Source organism: Cydia strobilella, chromosome 16 (assembly GCF_947568885.1).
Source record: "Cydia strobilella chromosome 16, ilCydStro3.1, whole genome shotgun sequence".
NCBI classification, from domain to species: Eukaryota; Metazoa; Arthropoda; class Insecta; order Lepidoptera; family Tortricidae; genus Cydia; species Cydia strobilella.
Window position 1 is genome coordinate 15,610,603 of NC_086056.1, and position 21,385 is coordinate 15,631,987.

The 21,385-nt window shown below is 38.3% G+C and overlaps 3 protein-coding genes across 5 annotated transcripts; 1 reads left to right on the plus strand and 2 right to left on the minus strand.

Annotated features, from left to right (window-relative positions):
- Nucleotides 1-2,488: 2,488 nt before the first annotated feature.
- Nucleotides 2,489-6,445, minus strand: LOC134748139 (EEF1A lysine methyltransferase 1-like). 3 transcript variants are annotated; one of them, XM_063682845.1, is made up of 5 exons: nt 6,290-6,445; nt 5,542-5,696; nt 4,743-4,893; nt 4,310-4,494; nt 2,489-3,855 (listed from the first exon to the last, which is right to left on the minus strand). In XM_063682845.1, the coding sequence occupies exons 2-5, from the start codon at nt 5,689-5,691 to the stop codon at nt 3,700-3,702; spliced, it is 642 nt and encodes a 213-aa protein (XP_063538915.1). In that variant the 5' UTR covers nt 5,692-5,696; nt 6,290-6,445; the 3' UTR covers nt 2,489-3,699. The 3 variants fall into 3 exon arrangements, with proteins under 3 accessions (XP_063538915.1, XP_063538914.1, XP_063538913.1); XM_063682844.1 differs by having other exon boundaries at nt 5,542-5,691; nt 6,284-6,439; XM_063682843.1 differs by lacking the exon at nt 6,290-6,445 and adding an exon at nt 6,023-6,165.
- Nucleotides 6,231-7,219, plus strand: LOC134748140 (N-alpha-acetyltransferase 80). Its single transcript, XM_063682846.1, has 2 exons — nt 6,231-6,342; nt 6,519-7,219. The coding sequence occupies exon 2, from the start codon at nt 6,534-6,536 to the stop codon at nt 7,143-7,145; it is 612 nt and encodes a 203-aa protein (XP_063538916.1). The 5' UTR covers nt 6,231-6,342; nt 6,519-6,533; the 3' UTR covers nt 7,146-7,219.
- Nucleotides 7,208-20,966, minus strand: LOC134748138 (protein RRP5 homolog). Its single transcript, XM_063682842.1, has 14 exons — nt 20,849-20,966; nt 20,059-20,163; nt 19,338-19,475; nt 17,659-17,791; nt 16,737-16,925; nt 15,867-15,958; nt 14,511-14,666; nt 13,536-13,736; nt 12,250-13,194; nt 11,734-11,946; nt 10,978-11,106; nt 10,227-10,482; nt 9,022-9,187; nt 7,208-7,712 (listed from the first exon to the last, which is right to left on the minus strand). The coding sequence occupies exons 1-14, from the start codon at nt 20,924-20,926 to the stop codon at nt 7,553-7,555; spliced, it is 2,961 nt and encodes a 986-aa protein (XP_063538912.1). The 5' UTR covers nt 20,927-20,966; the 3' UTR covers nt 7,208-7,552.
- Nucleotides 20,967-21,385: the final 419 nt, after the last annotated feature.

Here is a 21,385-nt window from a genome sequence, read left to right on the forward strand (position 1 = left end):
CTTAAAGCCATTACGCATGCGTGCCCAAGCATCGTGAGCTTGCCACCTTATCCCTTCTCTATACTATATGTATGTCCGGTCCGGAAAACGGACCATAGTGCACGATACGACATACAATGTCATAGTCTTTAAATATCTTTTAAGATTAATAACGCTTTGTTGTATATAAACGTAACTACCTAGGTCCATGTTCCTAGGATATGGCACATAATAATTTTACAGTGATTTCAATTATTTGACTTTTAAAATCCCCTTTATATAAAACTTACAATCGCCTGTAATACAAGCGGAAGTCTCTCTCTATTAATTGAAGTTGAATAGACTGCTTATAGTCACAGGTATTTAATTAAGCATCCAAAAATTGGCTACTTTTTAAGGGCATCGCCAGGTGGAATCCCCCCCCCCCCCCCCCTTAGCTCTTAGATCCACACCGTAACATAGAATAAAATAATCTTGCTTGAAAAAAGGGTGTCAACAATACAATTAAGAGATGACATACTGCGTAAAAGGGATTTTAAAATAAGATTGAGACAAAATGTGATGAGTGTAAGTAAAAAGTCAAATAACTAATATTCATACTATTTTCTTATCATTGTTCAGAAAGTATCACGTGGTGACTTGCGATTTGCCTCAAAAAAATGTACCTATATCTGTTTAAACTATAATAATTTATAAAAATACAAAAAACGGCTTTAGCGCCTACCCCGAGTAGAAAGACGGCCTTTGTAGATAGACCAATAAATAAATATTAGTTAGGTTTATGAATTGTATATAATGTTCTTGAGGACGCGTTATATATTGTCAACGTAGATGTTATGTATGTCATACTGAACAAATTTTACTTTGAAATTAACCCCGAAATGGCAAAAAATGCTAGTTTTTTTTCCTATTTCGGGAATAGTTTAGTAGTAAAAGTTGTTCAATATAACATAAGTGCAGTTTCATTACTGGCTCTGTTCCGTGAAAGCTACCAGAAAAGAAGACGTACCGAAATAATCCGTACCTAAGGTACATATTTAATATCTGTCGAATATTATGATATTTATGATACAAGAAAGAGAACAGGCACTGTCCCATTCTACATGTTTGATTTAACTAAATGACTGCTACCACACGGTATAAGCAAGTTAAAGGTATGTATCTACCTCTATGGTATTTGTTACTAAATGGACTGAGCTATGAAATCACAATGTCTATATTAAACGTTTTAACTACGACATTCCATCTGGATAGTCAGGCCTTTGTTTATTACGTCAGAAGTAGAAAATGTATACGTATCTCAACTAAATATATCAAACACTAACTCTGTGTTTTATATTATTTCATTTCATTCCAATAAGAAATGTCATTAGGGCCTGTTTACACATTGATTAGTGTTTAGTGAGAGTTCGTACAGTTGCTACTTGCGTTTAGTTACAACGTGTAAACAGGGCCATGCACAAAGTTGCATTGCGATAACTAATTCACATATTGAATAAAATTAAATTTATTTTAAGTGTGGATTCCGTGTGGTACTAACTCTACATGTGAACATTTACAAATGTGTTAATTTATTTAGTACAAATTTCGCACTATTAGAATAGCATTAATTATATTTTTTCACTTATTTTGGTGTTTGTAATCAGTTAGACATTTAGTTGGAGACACCTGGATCGTCTGCATTTAGCTGTGCGGGTATTACGGCTGTATACATACTTATATACCTATAAGCTTACGACCTATATGCGACCAATATTATAAGGTTTTATCATACTTAATTTTTAACAAGCAGAAACGTCTGCGATCGATGCTATTAAGCTTAGAATAAATTTAAAAGTGGAAAAATTACTGCCTTGGGTGAGACTTGAACTCACGGCCTCTGGATCCAGAGGCCGTGAGTTCAAGTCTCACCCAAGGCAGTAAGTTTTCCACTTTTAAAATTATCATACTTGTTTTGTATATCTTTGTTCTATAATAAATAAGCATCAAACTAATTATTTACTCACTAATGTTAATCAATTCTAATATGGTGTCTCGTATCAATAGTATTAAATTTTAATGATTATTTACTGTGTAGGTATTATATTATAACACCAAAATTTTACACTAAATTGCAGACCTAATCAATTGTAATCATTAAATGTGGAATAATTTATTTTAATATGTAAGCAAAATTTCTAATATTTACTATTGTCCATTACAATGATATTTTAATTGATATTCACTGAAGTAGATGACTCACAATAATTAATTAATAATTTATAAATTTGGGTTCACTTTTACATATATATTTTTTTCATTCTCTGATATATTGTGAATATTATGATTAGAACAAAAATCTGTCTTTTTAAAGTATCATATTAATAACTGACAATACTATTCATCCCAATATCACAAATCAAAATATTTAAGAATGGATTAGAATTAGTTTTTTTTTTTCTTTGAGAAATTATACCTAGTTTTTTGGGACATAATAAAAGTGAAGTCAAATATATAAGAAATCGAATAGTGTAATCGTCAGCTAGTTGTAAGGTAAGGCAGTTTGACGGTCGAGAGTTTACGAACAGTTAACCAGCATAATGTAACAAGGTGCGATTGTTAAGAGATCAATAAATGCAATGTGTTTTAATATCAATTCGTTTTATTTGATTACAATTAAGTATAAATATATTTAAAGACATGCGAAATAAAGTAAAAAACCAGACAAGTGCGAGTCGGACTCGCGCACCGAGGGTTCCGTACTTTTTAGTATTTGTTGTTGTAGCGGCAACAGAAATACATCATCTATGAAAATTTCAACTGTCTAGCTATCACGGTTCATGATATACAGCCTGGTGACAGACAGACGGACAGCGGAGTCCTAAATTAGTAATAGGGTCCCGTTTTTACCCTTTGGGTACAGAACCCTAACAAACATTACACTTAACACTACAATTGCCACGTATGCCCAACAAAAATCCCTAAATGCAATATCAGTTATTTAAATTGAGTTTTTAACTCTAATGGAATAAAATAAACGTAGTTTAAAAATGAAAAATGGCGTAAGACTTAATGATATGCTATGCATTTAATGCATATTTGTAAATTGCTGTGACCAACTGTAACTTATACATAGGTACAGTTAGCGGCAGAAGTAGCTAAGTGTGAAATATTGTCAAAATTATATGAAAATAACATTGTTGTTAAGAAAATAAGTTGCATATCATTTTGGACACCTGTCCAGCTTAGTTACCTCTGCTGCTAAATTATTTTAAAATAATAAATTATTTTACACCATGCATGAAATAAAGCACCAGAAGATTAACAGAGAAACGTATACAGCAGTAATTTTTAGACACAATATCTATTTTAAAACCCGTATAAAACTATAAAGAGTAGGTAATTTGATTGTGACGTCACATGCTAGTGTTTCATATAAATTTCATAGTAGCTTCAGTTCGAAAAAAGAAACTGGTTCGACTAGTAGTCAAATACCCTATTTATATTGTGCTGAATATTCATACTTGGCTTCAATAATAACAACATACATTGAATACATTCTGACAGATTAAAGGGGAGAGAAAAAAAATCGTAGTTTTCCAATCTGGCCCTTCTGAGGGCGTCCGCTAGTTGGCGCGGTTGCACGGAGTGGGTTAACGAAAAATAATATGAGCGTTGGTAACTGGCGCAAACGCGTGCGACGGATTTTGCCTACGCCCTGACACGTTCAATGAATCAGCATCATCTTAAAGCGCCATCTAGATAAAAATTAGCGTAGCAAGCGAACTCGTTGGCTAAGTTGTTCCTATGGCGCGGCTGGAACTCACACATTCGCAAATCCAACAATTTCTCCACATTCTCCTTCATCACCGCCCCTGTGCACACCACGATCTTATCCTGAAACATAATAGATTTGCAAATATGTAGTTTATTTCGGAAACGGCCATTGTAAACCTCAAACGGAAGAGCGGGGTTTCCTGACACAGATGTATACATTCATCAACTAGTAAATTCTAGCCATTATATTGTAATTGTAATTTATGGAAGTTTTTATTCTAGCTGCATTTTTTACTTTGTCAAATAAACATAATATTTCCAGTTAATATGACGAGTAGCAAAAGAAATAAACCTTAAAAATTTGGTAAAAAAAAACAAAAAAATTTTTAAGTCGTGATTCGCGTGTGATTTTTTTAAATAGCTGCGTTGGCCAAAATCCAAGCTCCGCGGCCGAAACGTATTTACTTTGTCACAATGATACAACTTTTTTTTGTAATTTCTTTAGGTATATTTTTTGGGTGATATAGCGCAAAATTATCAATGTCTAAGCGTCGAAATAGACAAATAATCTTACCTTGGCCAACAGTTTTATGGTCTGCGAGGTCTTCCCGATGCACTCTTCAGACAAGAATGGAGGATCAGCTACAACCAGGTCGTACCGGTCTAGGTCCGGGGGCAGCTTGTCAGGGAAGTTGTAGTCATAGAAGATGAAGTCAGGGGCGTGCACCTCGAACCGCCGGTCGTACTCGAGAAGGGATACTGAAAAAGTGAAGTTGTTACGTTACGTAATTAGTGCTTGACCTATTTATTAAATTTATTTATTTATTTAATATATTTATTTCGGATAACAAGATCCATACATTACAATAATTAACAATTAATGATTAAATTACACTATTAATAATAGCTAATTAATTTAAAGCATTGTCAAATCACAACATAAAAATCATACATCACTAATAAAATGAAATAAAACTAGTTTTTTTTTTTTTTAAGATAGCACCAACCTGTAGCGCGGTCTCCAAGTTGTCGCTTCACTGGCACAAAGAGTGTGGGGCAGGACACCAGTGCCACCCTGCCTCCATCAAGTATTGTTTTGTCCACCACCTTCATTAGCGCCTGCACTGTGGCCTCGTCATACCAGAACTGACTTAGTTGCTGGAAATAACAAATAGCAGTAGTTAATAGCCGGGTCCACACAAGCCACGTCTACACTGGCTGTTCTGTGCGCGAGGAAATTGCCTCGCGCGTATGCTCGCTCTGTATGGCCCGGATAATAACGCTCTTTCAGCAGTCAAGTAAAAAGTAAGTTTGGCTATTAACTGAAGTAGTAGTAGTATTAGTGTTTCATAAAATGGGGCCCAGATAGGATTTCTAGAAATAAGACAGCACATCCATATATTATGTCTATTGAATAAATATTAAACCCTTAGAGGATATAACCAAACGGAGATGCCTTGTCTGTAATTTTCTGTACAAAACAGTGCCTATTTTTGCGGGGGAGGGGCACATCAAATGTATATGTAACGTAATAAACGCGTAAACGCATTTCATTTCATTTCATTTCATTTCAATAAAAGCCATGTCAGATAAACGTCAGTCCATACATTGTGTATGGCCATTGGCCGCCTATATGCGACAGAGGGGAACGCCTGTTAATGGCTACTCCGTTTGGTTAGTATCCTCTAAGTATTGAACCAGTCTCACTCATTGGTTCAGTAGACTAACAGTAAAAAGGTGACAGACAGACATGGCTCCTCTTGCATTCATGATAAATATGATTGTATGAATTAAATATGTGTTTACCCAATTCTCATCAAAAAGTATATTTTCCTTCAGCTTATCCTCAGCCTGTAACTTGTCAAGTATTTCCTGTCTCTTCTGCTGCTCTGCATAAAACTCCTGGAGGGCTGCAAATGTCTCCGCAGACAGCGCTGGCACATCATCATCATCCATCTTTTCTAAAAGTCATTTCATGTTTTAAGAATAAGTAGGAACTCTTATTTAAAAAAAAGTTTTGGTTGTGTTTACTGATACAAATTATTCAAAAAAAAACCGTATAGTTTATTCTTTTAATCAAATGGTAAGACATTTAAAATACCTAGTCTATACAAATTTATTTCTTACACAATAAAGTGTCGGGCATTTCTGGCAATAATAACATCATGTTGCACTAGACTTATATTGACCGGGATATAGACCGTGATTACCTTTTGTATTATTTGTGAGCTCCCGATATTTCGACGCAGGTCTATATCCCGGTCAATATAAGTCTAGTGAAACTAACCGTGAATCATTCAAAACTCTAACATCATGTTGCTCCTGAAAACTTTGTAAACACCAGTTTGTTTACTTCCGACTGCATTTCTTCCGCGTTACCTAACCGACCCCGATGCGCAAACATTACGGCATCAAAGTTAAACCGACAAGAACGGTAGCATGCGTGTGACAGTTAAAAATAGGTTAGATTAGTTAGACGGTTAGTTCTGTTCTGTCTTCAACGCGCACGGGCGAAGTCGCGCGCCAATATTTTAATTATTATAAATACACTTACCTCAGTTCTAGTGCTAAAATGTGATTAATAAGTTGCCAGATTATCTTCTTTAGGTGGGTATCCAAAAAACTCAAATGTTTACGCTTTTATTTTGACGAAAAATATGCAAATCCACATAGGTTTCGCTTTCATTATTTAGACCATTGAGACGCTTTTGTCAATTTTGACAGTGACAGTTAAAATAAATGATACCATACCTATGTTCTAATTTCTACTATTTTATTACCAGGTATCAAATTTAATCATGGAATCGGATTCACTGGAAGTGCTGCTTATCCATCATCACCCAGAATTTTTGAAAGCGTCCTGCGACCTGATCAACGATGAATGGCCAAGAAGCGAAACTGTTAGAATGATGTCGCTGCAAGCTTCCTGCGATTGCCTGCCTACCAACTTTATCTTAGTCAAGGATAGGAAAGAAGTATTAGGCCACTGCAAACTGACACCCATACCCAGTATTCCAGAAAGTTGTTTTATAGAAACAGTAGTCATAAGTAAAGCTATGCGTGGAAAGAAATTAGGTACTTATTTAATGCGATACGTCGAAGATTATTGTCGAAATGTGCTAAAGTTGAAAATGGCGCATCTATCAACGAAGGGCCAAGAGAAATTCTACGCCACCTTAGATTATGAGATTTGCGCACCAGTATCCATTTATGGTGTGTTTTCGCCAGTCAATGCTAAACTTAATTCTAGTAGCCATAAGATAGAAAATTTAGTGCCAGAGCAACATGCGCTGCCTAGCGCCGCGCCGCCGCCACCGCCCCCACCGATGCCAACTTACGAAAGTGCTTGGAACAATAACAATACTAGTAAAATAAAAAGTAGCAAAACATACATGTTTAAGTATTTGTAGTATTATATTTTGTACGATTCTGATATTTGTTGTTCGAATCTTGTTAAAATAAAACAACATAAAATGTAACAATTTATTTATTTCACATCACATATTGTAACTTACAATCGTACAAATTATTTTAAGTAAACACTGTCAACAAATCTTCGCGTAACATGTTTTATATTCTGACAAGCCGTTTTCGTCGGAAAAAAAGTACCCACAACAATTTCGCGCCTTTTACTACTAACAAAATTTGTTTGCCAGACTATAGTAGAATTTATGCTTAACTTGGCGGGCCGAGCTGGGCCCACTTGTTGAACAGCGTCTTTATTTTACGCAGTTTTAAACAACATTGTATATAATAATTTTAGTTCACATCACATATTGTAAGTTACAATGGTGCAAGTTATTCTAACATCTGATGTTTAGAACTTGGCGGTCTCCATGAATTTGACGGCTCGTTCTCGCACCTGCTCGGCGCGGTCGGCGTCGCCGATGCGGTCTTCCAGCTCGGCCCACTTGTTGAATAGCGTCTTCATTTTACGTGCTGGCAATTTCTGAGACGTCATGCGCTCCATCACTTGTCTGTGGAAGTACATTAACATTATGTAAAAAAAAAAAAATTCGCACACCGAATAGTTTACAAAATAATAGGTTGTAAAGTGATCTCTTCCATTTTGATTATTTTAATCCCTAACTTCTTAAGACGAAAGTGGAGGACCCGCGCGTAATCGCCTTTTCATACAAACGTAGTCCTCATTTTCCTCTGGATATTAACATTATTTAAAAATATTGTTACATAATTTTGTTGTGTATCAACTACAGCTATGCCCCTACGTTTGTTTTTTTTTTATTATAAGAGAGATTTCAATTATTATAAGAGGAGCATTTAAAAATTTGTATGAAAACTGTTTTTAGCTCCTAATTTTTACAACAATCAAAAAATCGAAAAAAAGTCAAATGTAGGGGCATAGCTTTGGTTAATATATATCAAATTATGTAAAAATATTTTCCATAATGTTAATACCCAGAGGAAAATTGGGACTAAGTTTGTATGGAGAAGCAGCCGTCCCCTTTCCTCTTAACATTCAGATTTCCCGACCAATACTTCTCAATCAAGGTTTCAAGGAAGTATAATAAAAGGCAAACCGTCGAGGGAGGCATGTCGATTTCAGAACCAAGCAAGTTTTTTTTTTATGATGAATAGGCAGGCGTTTGACCACGATCCCACCTGATGGTAAGTGATGATGTGGTCTACGGTGGAGCACGCTTACCTATGAGATACCTATTAACTCTTGCCTTGAAGAGCCCCAAATTGTACTCATGCGGAAACACAGACTCGGGCAGGGCGTTCCACTCCTTGGCAGTTCGCATAAGAAATGATACATATGATTCCAGAAAAAAATTATAAACATAGCAAAGTTCCGAGCTGTTGAACAGAAAAAGTTTTCAGGTGGCAAACTTGGGTGTTAAGTGTTGCTAAATATATCAATTAAGTAGCTTAAGAGCATAGAGTAACTTATACTAGAGCGGTACTGTCATAGTAAATTTTGTAACCCCAGTAAATTCACTGCCATCTGTCGACACACTTTAAAACTAAAAATAAATATTTATAAAAATACGATAAAATGTATTTAAATATGGATAAATTATTTTTTTTATTTGCATTAATTATTTTTATGATTTTGACCCATGTTCTTTCACTGATATGCGTTAAAATTATAAATAACAAACGAAACCGTCAGCGCCCTCTATACGAGTGTAGGCCAAAACTAGTGGCGCCCTCTGATCGAGAATCAAATTTTCGTGATTTTCGAGGCACGTTTTTTCCTTAGACTGTATCCATCTATTACGGAGTTATATCTATCTTTGCTTAAGAGTTAAGACTACGCACCTGACGGCCTGAATGTCCCTGTCCTTAGCCAGCATGTCGGCGTACGCAGCGCACACGTCGAGGCGCTGCGGGTACACGGCGAGCACTTGCTCGAACAACGCCTCTGCTCGCTCGCGCTCGCCGTGAGTTCGCTCTAGAAGAGCGAACTGCACTAGCACGGTTACGTCTGAAAGAAATGTTCGCAAATTTTATTGCCACATACACATTGAGAAATATAACAAATACATCTACTAGGGGACATAGTCTAGTAATAAGTTTTATGTCAAAAATTTCATTTTTGATACACCGACCGATACGACCTTCAAACCTTCAAGAAAAGAGCGTACTCCTATCTTAAAGGCCGGCAACGCACTTACAACCCCTCTGGTGTTGCGGGTATCCATGGGCGGCGGTGATCGCTTACCATCAGGTGATCCGTCTGCTCGTTTGCCTCCTATATCATAAAAAAATATCACTGACTGAATGAACTTTTCTTTCCACAGGCAACTAATACTCATCGAGACAATTCTAACCTCAAACACAATTTGGCGTTGTTTTATCACAGAGTTCCGACCACCAGACAGAGTGCCACCACCTGTCTCCATCATCAGATCAGCTCGATGGTACCATAATATTGCATTGTCACCCAACTTACATATGTATGCAAATTTTCACCATCATTGGAAACCGGGAAGTGGGTCAAAGTACTCTTGCAAGATTTGATTACAGACAGACAGACAACGGGACAGGTGAAACTAAATAACAGCTTGTACAATTGGAGGACTTGCTCCTTCTGCAGTGGCATAACGCCAAAGTTAGCGCCTGCAGATCAGAATGTATCAAATTACTTTTTTTTTCTAAGACGCTGACTGCCCAAAATGTTGCACTTTCTCTACCAAAAGTCAAGCTGTCACTGTATACATCACGGATTCCTCTAAGTATCTCAGGATAAACAAACCTACACCCAGACATAAGACTCAAACTTACGTTATTTCTTCTCATCTCCATCACGCTAACCGCCTTCTGCATCACATGTCGCCCCTTATTAGCCGGGTCCACACAGAGCGAGCATACGGGCGAGGAAATTGCCTCGCTTCTGCTGCGTATGCTCTCTGCTCGCTCTGTGTGGACCCGGCTATTCACCAATCCCAGCTTGAAAGCACATTGAGGATTCCTCTTGTATTCGCATGACACGGGATAACAGACCTTATACTCTAAACACTTACGTTCTTTTTTCTCCAGCACGCTAACCGCCTTCTGCATCACATGTCTCGCCTTATCCACCAATGCTAACTTGAAGCAAGCCGCCCCACACTGAATATAGTTGGTAGGATTTCTCTTGTATTTCCGCAGCATGAGATCGACGAGGGAGGATAGGTCCTGGTGCTTGGAGGTGTCCACGTAGATGTCGAGGAGTTTGGAGTGCACTTTGAAGGTGTCGTTCATTTGGAGGGCTTCTTCTAGTGTTTTTTGTTGGGACTCCTGTAACATGCGAATTGTAGATATTTAATTATTATGATCATAAGCTAGTGTTCCTGCGCATGTCATACATTTTTAACGAACTTCAAAAATTTGGCATTGCGATCGTTTTGCTAAAGATGGTTAAACTAATAGGACTTTTTATTGAATTATTTTTATGAAAATATTTTAAAGGTAAATAGACCCCGGGCGCTTTAGAGAACCATCGTCTTGTCACCTAAATAGAAAACTTGGTATTGACACTACACACCAATAAGCAGGTGTTGCCCCCTATAGTTCACCGCACGCAACCTTACAAGTTCGACTTTCTTATGAATGGGGGTAAACGCACAATGCTAAACGCAGATGGTGTTGCAATCGTTTGAAAAAAAAACATGTATATGTCAAATCCGAAGAAACAAAGTCTTTCAAGCCTTTTTTGGGCTTCTGACAGTTTATTATCTGTGGAACAGGAACCATTTATAATCTGTGAGTTTTTAACCTCAATTTGTAACATACCTTCGTGCCGAAACGGTTCTCGACGTTGAGCATGGCGAGCCACACATTGAGCTTCTCGTCTTCCTCGCGGAAAGAGATAGTGTTGAGAGCCTTGCGGCCCACCGCGCGCGCCTTGTCGATCTCCGTCGCCTGCGGCCAGGGAGAAAGCAATATTATAAATGTAGGTACAAGTCAGGGATGTAACGGATGTGGTTTTATCGGAACCGAAAGCGGACCCAGATGTTTTAAATTTATTTTATCGGAACCAGAAACTGAATCGGAACTGAAAACGGAACCGGAGCCAGAATCGGAGCCTTAGACAGTACTGTCACTAGGTACACATTCACAGCACAACACATACGAATAGGGTAGTTTATACACAATAACACGAATAAAACAAACAACAAATTAGTGCAGCACGTGACAAGCGGGGCGACGAGCGAATGACTAGTATAAACCTGTTTGTTTTTGATATACGTCGCTCATGTCCCGCCGCCGCGCTAAGCATTGACATCCGTTATAACTTCCGTTTCAAAAGTAACGGAACCGGAACAGAAACGGATGTTTAAAACCAAACGGAAGTTCCGACTTAACGGAAACGGAGCTCCGTAACATCCCTGGTACAAATTAAAATGAATGTATTAATTTAAAGCTGTATCCTCCTAAGACTTCCTCTTCAGTTTGGGTTTAGGAATTGCTAGCTACTTCAACATTTTCAATTAGCGCAGAATTTTGTATATTTTGATTAGTTGGCCCAGAAGTCAATTTTTTTCTTACCTGCAGATGGAAGGCCATGTACGCGATCCACAGCTGGCTGCAGTTGGGGTTGGCTAGCAGCGCGCGCTGGAACTGGTCGGAGCTCCTCGGCTGGGCTTCGCTCTCGCCGGCGCGCCGCTCTAACTCACGAACACGTTCTTCTTCGGCGCGGGCCTTTGCTACTTTCTCGGCTGCTGTTAGCTTCTTTCGCTTCTTTTTGGGCAGCTCGGTTTCCTGGTGACATAAAACGGGACTTAGGAAATTGGAATATGTTCATTTTAGTATAATCTAAAGGCGCATTGGTGCATTTTCTCGTATGAAAAGAACTTCAATTTTTAGAATTTCAAACAATTCAGGAAGAAACGTAGGAATTCAACCCGAATTTTAAGAAAAACAATGCGAGAAGTAGGTACCTCAGGACCGAGAAAAGTGGCACTGTCTTGTGTCGAAGGCCAAGTCTCATTTTGGGTCACCGAGTTAACGGAATATGTATTACAAATTTGAACGAAATTCGAAAATGAATGCAACAGAACAAACCTCATCTTCACTGCTGCTAGAAGACTCTTCCACCTTATTGGCCTGATGATCATTTTCCGCCCAGAACTCCTTAGCGCTGGGCACCTCGAGCGCCGGCTCTAAGCTCTCCACCACTTTAATATCTTTACTCTTATCTACTACTTCTTTCACTTCCTTATTCTTCTCATGTTTCCTTTTCTTGTCCGCTTTTGCATCTTCTTTAGGTTTATCAGCTTCTTTCACTTTTAGTTTATCCTTCTTTTTCTTTTTCTTTTCAGGAACTGTCTCTTCTTCGGATGAATCATCACAATCTTTAACTGGTTTTGAAGCTTTTAATTTTTCTTCCTTTTTCTGTTTCTGCTTCTCTTTGTAATTAGGATCTTTGTACTCTTCTTCGTCAAATTCTTTTAACTTTTCCTGTGCAATCTTCATCGCTTCCATCAACTTATTTATTCTCTCTTCAATAACTAACTTCTCCTGATGCATGGCTGTGTGAAATTTCTTATTCTTAGCTGATAAACCTTGTTCTTCTATTTTTATTATCTTTTTGTCTATCCTTTCTATTCTGTGTAATCTACATTTGATAGATTTCATTAAGGATACTACTCGTTTCTTCCATTGCTTAGCTGTTTCACAGTCTGATAAGTCTATAAGAGCTAGGTCTTCTGGTTTTAGTACTTGGTCACTGTCTTCATGTATGTCTGTCTCTATGGCGTCGCTTTCTTCTGATACTTCTTTTACCTTTTTGTCCTTTTTATTCTTTTTATCTTTGTTTTTCTTTTTAGGATCTAAGTCTTCAGCATCACTATCCTCTGATACTTCTTTTGCCTTACTTTTATTATCTTTCTTTTTCTTTATTGGCTTTGTGTCTATGTCTTCAGATTCACTGGTTTTACGTTTTTTATTGGGTACTTCACCGTCTTCAGTTTCTTTTTTACGTTTCTCGCGATGTTCGTTACTTCTTTTCTGTAAAAACAAAAAATATAAATTAACGACAATCTATGCATGAAAAAAATTAACCGTGGAAAACAGATTTGAAGTCTTATTTTATTTTCCTGTCATGATTTATAAAGAAAAGTAGATCATAACAAAAGAGACTCGTTCAAAAAAAGTAACGGTGAGGGGGATCATGGATCCTAAAGGCCGAGTACAGTTGGGTTCACTTAGGGTCGGTTGCACAAAATTGTTTGTCATCGTGAAAGAGTTCGCTAAATTCTATTGTATGGAAAGTTTCATAGTATACCGCCGCGGCGCGCCGGGTGACGTTGATCAGTCTGTCAAGTGCGGATGGTGCAACTGGCACTTACCGCAGGCCAGAAAGGCGCTATAGTCAAGCTACCCAGCATCTTCCTGTTCTGAGCATCCACCTGCAGCACCGTACATGTCACAACTTGTCCCGGATGGAAGGCCTCGGTGAGGTGTGTGACGGGCGTCCGGGACACTTGGTTGCGCGGCACGTAGGCTATCACATCGTTCAGGAATGATACTAGGACGAAGTCCTTTACCACCTGAAAAAATTGTGTATGATGTAGTTTATAAACCTTGACGATCGGTCTGGCCAAGTGGGTAGTGATGACCCTGCCTGTGAAGCCGATGGTCCTGGGTTCGAATCCCGGTAAGGGCATTTATTTGTGTGATGAACACAGATATTTGTTCCTAAGTCATGGGTGTTTTCTATGTATTTAAGTATTTATATATTATATATATCGTTGTCTGAGTACACATAACACAAGCCTCCTTGGGCTTACCGTGGGACTTAGTCAATCTGTGTAAGAACGTCCTATATTTATTTATTTATAGATAAATGTTTGTTTCTGTTAAAAAAAAAGATCAATGCGTGTTCGTCAGTTAAGGGGATCCCATGCCCCAATGGCCTTCGATCTGAATCCCTTAGTTTTCTAATATTTTTTGTAGCTTATCATATTAACAGCAACGGCTTTAAGCAATATAGTAACCCATATTTACATCAAAGTTTATTGTTCTCTAGATATTAGGCATCAAAGTTGATCAATTTTAGGCCAAAAAACAGTTTATCCGGCCATAACTTTTCGGTTAATTAGTTTAAAATTAAAACCTTAGACAAATTGTTAGAGACGTCAAAGACGAACCCAAATATGTAGATTTCGTATATGTAAGATCTTTCACAGCAATCGAGATACGAAAAAAGAAGAAAGAGATATCGCTTTCTCGCTCTTACTTATGGGTGCGTCGCACAATGACCTTGGTGCGGTGCGATGGTGTGTTACGGCCTTTACTAGTAAGTACTTGGTTATAAATCTTACCTTAATAACTCCAGTGTAGGCCTTGCCAATTTCAGCTTGCTCGTATGAGGTCAATAACGCTGCATCAGATGTTATCAGTGACGGTTTGAGTGATAGCATCAACGTCTGTTTCGCAGCGTCCACGGACAGTACACGCGCGTTTACTTCTTGCCCCACCTGTCAAAATAATCTCAATGTTATAACATTTACGCTACTTTCAATGTTGGTATTTTGAATTAGCCCAAACACTCAGTAACCATACCTGCGACCCTGCGAGTAAAATAACAATGACTAAACGAACTATAAAAGCCTTTTAGCCCTTTCGAAGAGGAAACCTTGATTGAGAAGTATTTAGTCAAGAGGATTACTCTTGACTATTGTCGGTTTTGGCAGTGGTGGGACACTCATCCTTTCGGTCAAACTCGGCTCCGTTCGGCTCAGCATGGCTCCGAGCAATTATAAGTGTTGGCACAGCTTGACGTCTTTGCGAGCACGACCACAGATAAGATAATGATCGTTTTAAGCATGTATATTATTATTGTATATTTAATTTTATAAATTTTGGTAAAATAAAATCAGTTATTGACTTTAGAAATAACTATATATTATATAATACAACTATGAAATTATTAAAAGTTAAATAAGACACTGTCAAATATATTGTACATATATAAATTAATCTTTAGATTTAAGATAATTGCCTTGCCCTACCAGGGCCCATGTGAAACTATTATATATGTAACACCTGTGTACCATGGATGCAATAAACAAATATGAATATGATTTGAATTTTGACAACCCTAAGTAGCTGAAACGGATAGTGCCATACATTAGAAAGAGACAGCATGGTTCGACCCTGAATCGCTGTCAAACTTCGGGTTTGTAGGAAGTGTCCTTTCTGTATTGTAGTTCTGTAGTACTATTATATATTCTGTGGTTTTGGTCAATATAACCCATCATTGAAAATTCGATATCCGGGAAATAAAAAAACGGCAGTATAAACTCAATAGAAACGAAATAGTTAAGATGGACCGAATTGTTGATGCTGACCATAGACCTAGCATTACATAGATCAGCTATACGCGTGCGCCCGTAAGGGACAGAACATACTCAATGCGACAATATGATTGGTCGAGAAGATTTGTAGCCCACCATAAACGATACTAAATTTACGGTGGGGAATAAAAAAAAGTGAGACTGTGACAAGGACAAACAATAAGAGCGCTTTCTCTGCTACTCCTACTGAAAGATACATAAGACTATCCCGTTCGGTCATTTCCCCCCGCCCCTCATGACATGACAATGAACATTTGTCATCTAGCCAGTTATACTAGATTCATGATGCTGACCCATTTGTATGTTTAATATTATTCTGACCTTATACTTCTTCTTGGTGAGCTTGGAGGTGGTCGCTTTCTTAGGATCGATGTAGACGCCCGCGTCAGACAGATGTAATTGCGGTACGTAGCCTGAAACAATAATTATATTGAGATTGCGTCTTGAAAAAATTCCGAGAAAATACGATGGTAAAGGATTGTTCACTACATCTGTATATCTCTAGATGTCTAGTATAGGGTATTCTACATTTTTTATGAATGGTATCAGTCGATCAGGTTTGTTTTGAGGATCAAATGTCTGTATGAGACCCATAGTCTTAAAGCAATACAAAAGTCACAAATGATGGTCAAAGTCTGGCGCCCGCACTTTACTGACTAAACGCTTCTAACAAATTGCCATTACATCGTGACGTCAGCATGTAACGTCGCTATCGCTTATAAGAGTTAGAAGCCGTGGAAAACAAGGAAATTGCAATTTTGTCGGTGAAATATTGCGTTTATGTATATTGTTGCCATATAATTTTTTTTTAAATAAAATGTAAGGAATCGAATGGTACCATTATTGTTTTTCTATTTGGAAGTAAACAATTTTTTTTTTAACTGATGTCTTCTATTTATTTATTAAACCCATATATTTTATAAGTTGCAATTTATTATGATAAATTGCTCATTTTCTATCTATTTAATTAGATTTAATTATAAAATTCAACATGTGGAAAATACCCTATTGTGGTAGACAGTGATATGTTACCTGACAGCCGGCCCACAGTGACAGTGACATGGTTATCGGCCACCGTCCGGATGGTGCCAGTAACCAGCTCCCCCAGACTCAGTTGTGAGTGGGAGGAGTATTTTTTGGTGAGTCTGGAATCATGGTAGATGTCTAGTATCGTAGACAGTGACATGTTACCTGACAGCCGGCCCACAGTGACAGTGACATGGTTATCGGCCACAGTGCGAATGGTGCCAGTAACCAGCTCCCCCGGACTCAGTTGTGAGTGGGAGAAGTATTTCTCGGTGAGCAGTTTGGTTTCATCGGTCACATGGTAGATGTAGTCTGATAGGTTGTAGGTTATCACGCGGACGCGGTGGGTGCTGCCTGAAAATATTACAGATAAAGTGGAAATACATATGTACAAATAGAGCAAACTAGGGTGTTACCCGAGTGGCGTTCGACGCAGTTCCGCCAAGGCTTCATAGAGTGCGCTATCAAAAACCAATAATATCCAGAACAATTGAAGTGATGCTGTCAATCAATCTTCAGATGAGAACGAACTGGAGAAGATGACGTCATGGCGGTTCCTGGGTCTAATCCACTGGTTTGCTTTGGATAAGAAATGTAACGCGCGCTGTGATTTGTAAACATTCTTGTGCAGTAAAGACTGATGAATATCGTATTTCATTGAAAGCCCTCGTCACCTACGATTGAAGGTTCTGATGTGCTCCCGATAGTATGATATTCATATTCATATTCATATTTTTTATTTGTATTAATCATACATTGTCATGGATGCGTAATTTACATTATTAATATTATTATTTACAATAGGTATGTCAGAAATATGTGCAATTAAAATTGGGTTTCATTAAACATTAGAATAACAATAATAATAATAATAATTCAATTGTCAATAAAATAATCATACCCCGTTCCAATACGTTAGGAGTGATCCCAATTAACCTTCCAGAAATTCCTTAACCGAGTAATACGCCTTTTGGATCAGGAAACACTTGAGTTTTCTTATAAAAATGGGATCTGATGCAACATCCTTTATATCAGACGGTAACCTGTGATACGCCCACGATTCCCGACATGATATTTAATTATTTACCAATAGGGTAGGACTGCGCGACGACCTGCTCGTCCGTGAGGTCCTCGTGCACGGCGACGCGCCGGAGACTCATGGTCCCCACACATTTCTTGCCCAATTTGAAGTGGATAGAGCGCCCTGCGATCTTCAGTACCTGAGTAAGGAAATATAAAACCATTATATCATATTCATAAGCATGTTATTTATTCTTAAGTTAATTTATTGAACCCGGGTCACCCGTTGACCACGAACGCTGTAAAGAGTTCGAAACGTCGGGATGTATTATAAATTCAATATACGCGATATAATCCGTTTTCATAGTTTTATTTCATGAGTAACTATCGCGGTAACCGAAGACAATATTAATTTATTGAATTTAAACACAATATACAAGTTGAAGTTATCAGGACCTGTAAAGGGCGAGGGCGTTTTGGCCAGTGTTGGCTTTTAGGCTTTTAAAGTAGTAACTTGAAGTTTTATAAAATGCTTTCTCTTTACTAGACGATTTTTTTATACCACGTCAGTGGCAATCAAGCATACGGCCCGCCTGATGGTGAGCAGTTACCGTAGCCTATGGACGCCTGCAACACCAGAGATATTACACGCGCAGACGATTTTAGTGTTCCAGTGTTTAGTGATTCTTCCCACCGGAATAGAAAGGTGTCTACATCAACATCAAACATTTATTCAGCAAATAGGCCACAGGGGCACATTTACATGTCAATTTTTACAAACAATAAAATTAACCCAAAATTAAAAAAAAAAACAATTACATAAATATAAATGTCAAATTAGGTACACAAAAAAAAAACTAATAAAAAATATACAAACAACAGAAGTACTAAAATTGTTTAGAGATGTAAAAGTCTCTAGGTGTCAGAGATACAATGTATATAATAATAAAAAAGATCATCAAATTATCCAGAGATGTAAAGGGTCTCCAAGACTTAAATTGTTATATAATTAATAATTAATGGTGAATTAATAATTAATGTCCATGAAATAAAACTATGAAAACGGATTATATCGCGTATATTGAATTTATAATACATACCCAGAATGCTGCGCGAGGCCATTGAGATTAAGAAATATCCAAACTTTAATAGGGAAGATGGCTTTTCTCTACCACCAGCTTGGGATCCTGTAGTCCACCTGATAAAGGAGCAAGCGAGACATAGACTGTGAGACCGTAGTGTTGGATGATGCTGGACATTCTGATGTTTTGAAAAGATGTGTCCCGCCGAGTTTGTTGCCGGTCCCATATTGGGATACCCTCCTACAATTTAGGAGGGAATTAAATCTTCTCGGGTCCGTGGTGTAGGGTTGGAGCCGGCATAGTTTTTTTTTATCGCGTATATATATATATCTTTACTTGAAAAATAATTATAGTGTATAACTAGCCTTATGAACCGATTTTGCATGTACAACCAGCCTTAAAGTTTGTAGTCTATGATTGTTCATTATTTTAGTATGTGGGTATTTTTGCATTTTGTAATTTTTCCTCAGTCACCCGTTGACCACGAACGCTGTAAAGAGTTCGAAACGTCGGGATGTATTATAAATTCAATATACGCGATATAATCCGTTTTCATAGTTTTATTTCATGAGTAACTATCGCGGTAACCGAAGACAATATTAATTAATGTCCAGTTCATTCCGCCAATTAGTATGTATAAAAAGATACATGATGATAAAATTACCTGTGCCTTCTCCACAATGTCGCCCTCCTTTAGCTTCATCTCGTCCTCTAGATTAGGTCGCGCGCTCTCAAAGATGTTTCTGGTCGTCAAAAACGGCGCGTTTCGTGTTGGCATCACGTATAATACGTGAGCTCTAATCTGTAACATAAGTAACATAACAATATTTAAAATAAAGAATTCCTAAAACAGATGAACGTCCCTAGGCATTGGACAAAGCCGAAATGTACATATGCATTAGGGTATTTAGAACCAGTATAAAAAGTATAATAACAACCGGTGTAGCGATTACGAAGAAATTATCAAATTACGATTTTTTACTTTGGAGCAGCCTGTATGTGTTAGTAGCTCCTAAGGTCATAAATAGTATGAAACCTTCTTGATTATCTTTTTATATTTATGACACTAATAAAATTCTGACTTTTGTCAAATGACATCATTGCCGCATATTTTGAAACAAATTGCCAATGATTAATATACTATGTTTCTTTTTGACGTCGATTATTAGAAATAACTTTTGTTAGATTTTTTTTTTATCTTTTGTTCTTATTAAAAAAATATTTACATTAGAGCATTCCTGAGAAGTAACCCTACGTGGAATTTCAGGGTTTGTCCAATGGCTAAGGTCACGGTTAATGACGGTTAATGGTTAGTAGTGGTAATGGTTATGGTAAGGTAAGGTTATTTTGACAAGAAAGTTTATAAAAATTGTTTTTCTCTTTACCTTTTGTCCAAGAGTTGGCTTCTTTTCCTTATTGCGATCGACGTGAAAGCGCTGCACATACGCCGTGGCGTCCAACACGCGACCCTCGATCCCGTTGTCCAGGGGCTGAAATAATTACTCTAATTTTTGTATCACGCGTTACTATGCAGAACTAAACAATCAATTTATTAAAGAAACCTTTCTTTGCTATTCCGTCAAATGAACCATGAGACCGAATTGAGAGAAAAATCTGAATTTTGATTTATCATGACATAGTTCAAAATACAATGCCATGGACGGCCTTTTTATAGGCTTCTGGCGGGCTTCTCTTTCTAGTATAGTTACTTACATAAGATATGTACTGTATACGAATGGCTAGTACAACACACCTTGTCGACGGTGAACTCTAGGGCGGTGCCGGGCAGCAAACTCTTCAATGCTCGCAGGCTTCTTGCGGCGCAGCGCTTTCTGTAGCGCCGGAGTAGCGCTCAGCGAGATTATTACTGTTGTCTGATGACACTGATACACACCTTGTCGACGGCGAATTCCAGGGCCGTACCGGGCAGCAAGCTCTTCTGAAGATTTGATGGCTTCTTGCGGCGCAGCGCCTTCTGTAGCGCGGCCGGAGTAGCGCTCAGGGAAACTATACTGTTGACGTCACTATATACACACCTTGTCGACGGTGAACTCCAAGGCGGTACTGGGCAGCAAGCACTTCTCGAGGTTCGCGGGCTTCTTACGGCGCTTTCTGTAGCGCCGGAGTAGCGCTCAGCAAGACTATACTGTTGACGTCACTATATATTACACACACCTTGTCGACGGTGAACTCTAGGGCGGTGCCGGGCAGCAAGCACTTCTCAAGGTTTGATGGCTTCTTACGGCGCAGCATCTTCTGTAGCGCTCCCGGAGAAGCGCTCAGCGAAACTATACTGTTGACGTCACTATGTACACACCTTGTCGAAGGTGAACTTCAGGGCGGTGCCGGGCAGCAAGCACTTCTCGTGGCTCGCGGGCTTCTTACGGCGCTTTCTGTAGCGCCGGAGTAGCTCAGCGAGACTATACTGTTGATGTTACTATACAATACACACACCTTGTCGACGATGAACTCTAAGGCGGTGCCGGGCAGCAAGCACTTCTCAAGGTTTGATGGCTTCTTACGGCGCAGCATCTTCTGTAGCGCTCCCGGAGTAGCGCTCAGCGAGACTATACTGTTGTCTGCTGACGTAGTTACTGACTTCACGCTAGTCCAGATCAACATTCCCGTGTCTAAAAAGAGGATAAGTGGGTGAATGAACATTTTTGTGTCATAATGGATGTGTGCTGTAGAAAGTTTTTCCTTATAATTTGC

Bases quoted from the DNA above. Each gene is read 5' to 3' on its own strand.
- LOC134748139 (XM_063682843.1), bottom strand. The intron at 4,894-5,541 runs GTAAACACATAT...TGTTATTTCCAG, and splicing joins TACTTTTTGATGAGAATTGG to CAACTAAGTCAGTTCTGGTA. The intron at 4,495-4,742 runs GTTGGTGCTATC...TCACTTTTTCAG, and splicing joins ACTTGGAGACCGCGCTACAG to TATCCCTTCTCGAGTACGAC.
- LOC134748140 (XM_063682846.1), top strand. From the start codon at position 6,534: ATGGAATCGGATTCACTGGAAGTGCTGCTTATCCATCATCACCCAGAA.
- LOC134748138 (XM_063682842.1), bottom strand. From the start codon at position 20,926: ATGCTGCGCCGTAAGAAGCCATCAAACCTTGAGAAGTGCTTGCTGCCC. The intron at 15,959-16,736 runs GTAACATGTCAC...TTATTGTTTCAG, and splicing joins CACTGTGGGCCGGCTGTCAG to GCTACGTACCGCAATTACAT. The intron at 7,713-9,021 runs GTGCGTAGTCTT...GTACTTCCACAG, and splicing joins AGGGACATTCAGGCCGTCAG to ACAAGTGATGGAGCGCATGA.